Consider the following 6971-nt stretch of genomic DNA (forward strand, 5'->3'; position numbering starts at 1 on the left):
TATCTCAATTTTTGGTGATTTGTATTTTACTACCTCTATTTTAAAATAATTGAAGTTCTAGTTTGGTCATAAGTCACATAGGAAAATATGCTAAGATCAACAACACCATCACCATACACACATAATATGAAAATATAATTTATAAGTAATTTCATGGCACTAATTTGGTGTTCTATATGTTAATATATTTTTCTATGGGTTTGGTCAGACTTAAAGAAGTTCAAGAGAAAGCTAGAACTTAAATTATTTTGAAACTGAGGAAGTGGTATTTACGAGCATAAATTATGTTGGCCATAGCATCCATGTGGACATGTATGGATCAGCGAGCAAAGGTCTAATGAATTCTGCACCAGTTTTAATAGTTGGATGGTGTACACACAGCAAGAGTAAGGGCTCTGACACAAACTTTATTGTCTACAATGATATAAAAAAATTATTGCCTACAATGCATGGTGATAATATTTTTCAATAAAAATAGGCTCCCTTCTATATTAATTTCACACACACACAAATGAAATTCAGCAATAACCACCGGTGTGTCTGAAGACTATAGAAGAAGAGGTCCTTCAGATACATTCCACAATCTAGACAGCAATGTTAATGCCGTAGTCAAATAAACCAAGGGCGCACTAGCATTCTGAGACCAAGCTATTATTCTTCACTAACCAGGTATCAAACAGAAAGAAAAGCCACTCCAAGGAGAACACTAGAACATTGAAGAAGAAGCGTGAAATGAAAATGGCACCAAAGTCAGTAACATATTCATGCATCAGAGTTCTTGTCAGAAGTTGAAACCAAGGTAACACCGAAGCAGCGACATACTGATACAACAGAGTTCTAATCAGACGCATGAAATGGTTGCGCAAAATAAAAGCCTGCTAAGATCATGACTTCCCTCTGATGACTTCATTCATTACTTGCTGCCGACAGATCTTTCACTGGGTCATGCATGCTCACAGTGGCAGTACACATTGTTCTCCTGGACCTACGCAAGAAGCCAGGAACAGACCGTAAGCATGAGCTCGACGTGGAAAACAGTGGCAACGTAGAAACTTGATTCTCAAGGATAAATATGTTTATGGTTTTGATAATGTAAGAGAAATCCACAATGCATATTTGCATAGACGCGTCATGTTATGAGTTTTAGATCAGAGGAGGCAAGGTCTGCGTGCCGCTTCCTTTCGATTCCACATGCCGCTTCCGTTCTGAGTTAAAACCGCACTAAAAGGAATCTCGAAATTTCACATGAGCAATTCAAATTTAGTTGTGTCAGTTGTGTTGTTTCAGCCACCTTTTTTTTTAGAAAAGGAGGATTACCCCCGGCCTCTGCATCTGAGCGATGCATGCAGCCATTTTATTAATTATTCTCAGAGACCTTACAAATCATTACATCAGTAAGCCTGAAGCCACCATCTTCGCGACACCTGTCGCTACTCCTATTCCCTTGATGTAGGGGTGCCGAATGTCCGAGCCTAATACCAAACAGACATCGCACAAAAACCTAACATCTAATGCCGGTTGCCCCATCCCAGCCACTTACCGGGAATGGGTCACACACCGGTCCGGCGCACTCACCGAGGCTACCGCAGCCGTCATCCACCTAACCATCTTCAGAGTAGGTACCGACGCAAAGACCTTGCTAGGTCAGCTGTCGACGCCACCATGACGCCAGACAGCGCCGCCGCCCTGCGCTCGTCCATCTAGCCGCATCTGTCGTTGATATCCAGCTGCACCATGCCGCCAATACTCGTCGTCATCGACGCGGTAGAAACAACGCCGCACCTCCTGGCAACCTCCACACCATCGCCACTGCTGGAGCTACCGGAGTCCATCACCCACAGCATCTCTCCGCCGAACATCAGAACCTCCCAAGACGGCGCCTCCATGGAGGGTACGACGCGAAGGACGCCGCCGCCGCCCAATCCAGACTGAATTTTGGACTTTCGTCCGGGAGGGGTTCGGAGATGGATAGGAGAGACCTCGACATCGCCTCCACGGAGGGTAATAGCGTCGAGAGACGTCGCCGATGCCGGACCGAACAAGCCGATCAAAGTTTCCTCCAGTCCCCATCCTATACCACCAAAACTCCATCGGCTCCGGATCCGGCTGGACCACGAACTGGAACCTGCAGAGATGAAAGAGCCATGGGGTCCAACCCACCATGAAGGAGGATCGAGAAGACTCCATCGTAGATCTCCAAGCGCCGAATCCAGCGATCCGGCGTGGTCAGCGACGACCACCACCACCCCGCGGTGGCTGATGGCGTTCAAGCCCAAGACCCAGATTGGATCCGATCTGAACCCGGCAGCGCCCGCGACCACCGATCTTTCCACCACGCAGCCGTCACCACGCCGCGAGCAGGCCTCCGCCGCCGCCGCGCCACACGACGTCGCCAGGAAACCTGCCGCGCCACGCCGCCCAACCCCACGCTAGTCCGGCGCCCCGTCCGATCTGGCTGCCCCGCGCCAGCCGAGATAGACAAGAGGGAGATACGCCCCGCCGCCGCCCAGCCGGCCAAGCTTTGCCCGGCGGCGCTGCGGACGGCGGCGAGGGGAGGTGGAGGCGGGAGGAGGGACGAGAGGACGGCCGCTAGGGTTCCCCCTGGGTCGCCCGCGGGGGCGACACGAGGGGGACGAGGGGGATGAGGGGGACCTGGCCTCACGTTCAGCCACCTAGACCTAGTCGTCATGCCCTGCAGCGACACAAACACTGTCCTATTTTACTGAGCAGGATAAATACCAAATAGTCATCTCCCCTTTAGGGTGGCTGAACATATTTTTGAAATGAAGTGTTTTCCTGTCTGACTTTTCATTAACACACAGAGTTCAGCAGAGCACACTGGATGTCTAAACAGAATATGCATGAATCTAACAAATGGTAATAAGTAACATTTTGATGCCTTAAATGATTAAAGATAAGCTAATGCTTAAGGCAAAAGCAGTGACCGCGACACATGTGACTGCCACAAGCCCACAACTGAAACACAAATTCTGATGCTCCAACAAGGATCCATGACATGCACATATAAAAAAATACACAACAAAATCAGCAAGATGCATCTACCAAGGCTGTAACAAGTTTATAATCACCGACACCATACCTGTATGTCAGATGGACCCGCTTGAGTTTCTTTACATTGTCCAAGATACAGTCAACACACTCCCCAAGAGTGGCCTTCCTCCCTTCCTTATAGTTCCATAGCTCGAAGGCATCATCTGTTCCATCAGTGTTGTACTCTTTCCTCTCAACCAATGCACTAATGACAACATTGTAGGGTCCTTCTCCCCATGCCATCTTCAGTCCTTGCAGCTTATCATCATCAACATCTATGACCTCCTCCTAGTCACGTAAGCCACACAAAATCTGTTAACCTTAAGAACTAATGAAGCACATGCTGCAAGTTACAACGATGCTTTCAGTAAACGAGTTACCTGATGATTGCCATCAACTATGACAGATTTGAAGGGTTTCCAGTTTGGACTAGCGAGTAGTTCCTGCCACAGGGTGTACAGTTCAGAAGATTTCGCGCCAGCATATTTAGGGGCCAGCTTGACAGCACAAGCATCCCGGAATGGCTTCTCACTTAGTTTCCCCATTTTCTTTATCCCAATAAACTGTCCACCATCAATTTCAGAGAACCCCTGAAATATCAATTTGGATATAACATTAATCGACCAGCTCTCACGCACCTCAAATTTACAAATTTAGCACCTATATATGTAGCGTATATGCATATCCTCACTGCAAGATCATGGACCTAGAATGTATGCAATATACCAGTTCAAGTTTGTATGAGAAAACCTTGATCAGCTTTTGTCTAACCACCTCCTGGTCGTCATCTCTGCCTGAATGCTGGCCAGCGGTTGGGTCATTTGGCACCTGCGGATAGGACCTCTGTTTTTTACAGCGATGTCTGTCTGTGTCATTGTCCGATGATCCTTGGAGCAAGATAGCCCGTTTATGTGATAATCTTGTTACCTGCTTACACAGAGAGACTCCTATAATCGTAAACATAGACCAACAAGAAAAAATACCAAACATGAGGCTATTCTATCAAGGACAGAGAATCAGCCTAGAAGTTCGACAATGTTTAAGAATGAAAAAACTACATAAATAAAACAGAGGAAATTCTGTGCTCCATGATTGTTCATTGCATTTATGCCACTGATTCCAAAAAAGAGAGAGATTTCATCGGCTTTGGTAGAATACTAGCGAAAAAACTAAACACATGGAAAGGTTCAGAGGTAGTCAGTTTATAGAGTAATAGAAAACCATTAAGGTGTTAGTGCATCTAGAAAATGAAGAATTAAGTCAGAAGCTCCAAATTCTAAATAGTTGTGGTGAATGGCTGATGATGCTGCAAGATTAAAATTATGAGGCCACCGAAGCTCCAAATTCTAAATAGTTGTGGTAAATGGCTTTTAGTGTTTACCATTTTGGAACGAGCAGGCTCAGAAGCACTTCCAATTTGCTGCTCATGTTGAGTGTGCATGGCTTCACTCTCCTGAAGCTTCTTCCTTAGAACCTTCAGGTCTTTGTTCTTCTGAGCAAGTTGCTCTTTTGCCACAGCAAGCTCCTCCTTTGCTCCCACATGCTCATATTTTATTTCTTTAAGCTCCTTCTTTACCATTTCAAGCTGCTCCGCCATTGGTGCCACCAGCGCATTAATCACTGCCACCAAATGAGTGCAGCATCAAACATCAGGATCCTAACAAAACTGGTTTAGAATCAGAACTCAAACAACATGAAAGTTCACAGACCTTCATGATCATGCTGGAGTTTTTCCTTTTCTTCCACGACCTTATCAATAGTATTCAGGAATTCGGTGTTCTCAGCCAAGAGCTTATTCTTTTCTTCTACAACTTTATCAACCATAGTCTTGATATCCAGGTACTCGACAGCGGCATCCCTATGGTAGTATATCTTGGATTCAAGCTTTGAAGTCAAAGCATCAATAGAGACATCCCTTCCTCTGCCGTTTGCCATGTAGCCTGCAAGTTCATGGCTAACAGAATATCACAAACATAGTCACATTACACCACATTATACTACTACTAGTGCTAGTGCCGCTGTGGTGGTTACCTGTGGCTTAGTTTGTAACTAAAAGTGCTTTTATGAACCAAAATAGCTCATTGATATGCAGTATGAACATAGTAATAGAATGGATAAGAAACACCCATCATAGGAAAATAAGCACAAGACACCCCTCTCACTAAAGTTCATAAATCGCCCCCCTTGGCATGTTCCTCATTTTCAGCTCACACAATTTATGATTGGGAAAACACAGGAAACAGACACACAAGTGTTATATCATCCAAGGTGAAGGAACAGCCATGCGCTCATGCGATCCAAGATGATGAGGAAAAAACCTCACCTTTACAAATGGTTCAGCCAAGATGCTGCCTCCACTACCACCGGTCCGGCCTCAAACTGATCTGCAGAGGGAAACAATCGATTAGGTGACTGAAAGACTGAAGGGGTTTAGGGCTTTAGGAAACACAAAAACTGAATTTCGAATCTGCGAACAAAATAGGATGGGGATGATCCAGGAAGAAACCCAGGAAACAGAGCAGCAACACATTTCCTCCAACTTCCGAAAAGGACGCACAAAAAAAGGTTGCAAGATCAGAAACTGTTCTTCCGGGCATGAATCCCAAAATCACAAATTTAGGCTTCCGATTCCGAAATAAGAGAGTTGAAAACACAAGTTACGGAATAAACATTTGTTCGGAACCTGCAAAAAGAGACCAAATTGCGGCGAAGGACTGGGTAAGGGGAAACACTGTGGTCCAGTCCTTTCCTCCCCTCCAAGAAAGAAAGAAGAACAACACAAGAAGTGGGAAATTTTGACGAACCGAGAGCAAAGGCTCTTGGCACACAGACAAGAACCTCCCTTCAGCCCTGTCAGGAATCCACAAAGAAACGTCCACGGAGGCTTAAGCACAAACAAGAACACGGAGGCGACGAGAATACACCCGGAGCACAGAGAACGAACGGGAATAGCAAGGGGAGGGGAGGGTAAAGTGAATGCGGTACCGGAGCTTCGGGGCTTTTCCCTTCTCGCGCATCAGCACATGGGAGGAAGAATACCAAGGAGGGGAAGGAGGGCCAGGGGACGGAAACGGAATGGCGCGTGAGGAGCTAAAGCGCGCCGTTGCAACGGGGAAGAGGAGTAGAGGACGAGACCCGAGGGATGTAGCCGGCTGCGCCGCACGTGCCAGGCACGCTTCGCACCACTAGGCAGGCAACGGGCGGGGTCTTCTGTGTGCTGCAAAGGAGCTTTATGCTAGTCACATTTCTAAAAACTAGTCTTTTTTGCGAAATAACTCTTATATTACTCAATTATTAGTGATTACATTCTCGCGAGGCAATACATAAGACTTCATCTAGAGCTGAGCCGAGCCAAACCATGGTTCGGCCCTGCCTTCTACCAAAACTAGCCATGGCATGACTAACACAATTGCCCGAACGACGAATATGAGTAATAGAAGAGTCTCATTCTCCCATGCTTAGCTTAATCTCTCCAATCAGAAAGCATATCTTGAAAAGTTGTGACCCGCGTCTTTTGCCATTGCAACAGCCTCAACACAATCAGACTCAACATCTATAGAAAGTGAGCTCCATTGCAACACCAAACTGAGACCCTCCTAGATAGCCAAGAACTCAGACTCGAGCACGTCCTCGCAATCATAAACAAATCTGCAAGCGCTGAAGATAATGTTACCATCATGATCCCGCAAGATCATGCCAGTTCCAGCACTCCCATTCAAGACAAATCCATTAGTATTTAGCTTTACCCGTCCTTCGCTTGGGGGATCCAAGGGCTACTGCTTTGTATTGGTACAGCACCGACCACTCTCGGTTCTGGAAAGCACTGGGCAGGAACCATCTTGCCTTTGACGTAATAAGCATCTGGGCCGGCACTCAAGTTTGCCAAAGAATTAAAATAACTCTCAAGAAACTGGACTGAT

The 6971-nt window shown here is 46.2% G+C and overlaps 1 protein-coding gene across 3 annotated transcripts; it reads right to left on the minus strand.

The window, feature by feature from the left end:
• Positions 1-587: 587 nt before the first annotated feature.
• LOC119299787 (factor of DNA methylation 2-like) lies at positions 588-6169 on the minus strand. Of its 3 annotated transcripts, none has more exons than XM_037576927.1 (8): positions 6037-6169; positions 5375-5435; positions 4761-4991; positions 4433-4671; positions 3802-3978; positions 3432-3641; positions 3101-3339; positions 588-985 (listed from the first exon to the last, which is right to left on the minus strand). In XM_037576927.1, exons 3-8 carry the CDS (start codon positions 4984-4986, stop codon positions 907-909), a joined length of 1170 nt encoding a protein of 389 aa, XP_037432824.1. In that variant the 5' UTR covers positions 4987-4991; positions 5375-5435; positions 6037-6169; the 3' UTR covers positions 588-906. The 3 variants fall into 3 exon arrangements, with proteins under 3 accessions (XP_037432824.1, XP_037432822.1, XP_037432823.1); XM_037576925.1 differs by having other exon boundaries at positions 3778-3978; XM_037576926.1 differs by lacking the exon at positions 6037-6169 and adding an exon at positions 5856-6029 and having other exon boundaries at positions 3778-3978.
• Positions 6170-6971: the final 802 nt, after the last annotated feature.

This window comes from Triticum dicoccoides, chromosome 5A (assembly GCF_002162155.2).
Source record: "Triticum dicoccoides isolate Atlit2015 ecotype Zavitan chromosome 5A, WEW_v2.0, whole genome shotgun sequence".
Classification (NCBI taxonomy): domain Eukaryota; kingdom Viridiplantae; phylum Streptophyta; class Magnoliopsida; order Poales; family Poaceae; genus Triticum; species Triticum dicoccoides.

Excerpts from the sequence above, each read along its gene's own strand:
- LOC119299787 (XM_037576925.1), bottom strand. The coding sequence starts at position 4,986 with ATGGCAAACGGCAGAGGAAGGGATGTCTCTATTGATGCTTTGACTTCA. Across the intron at positions 4,672-4,760 it reads ACTCCAGCATGATCATGAAG|TGATTAATGCGCTGGTGGCA; the intron begins GTCTGTGAACTT and ends ATTTGGTGGCAG. Across the intron at positions 986-3,100 it reads CGGGTCCATCTGACATACAG|GTCCAGGAGAACAATGTGTA; the intron begins GTATGGTGTCGG and ends CTTCTTGCGTAG.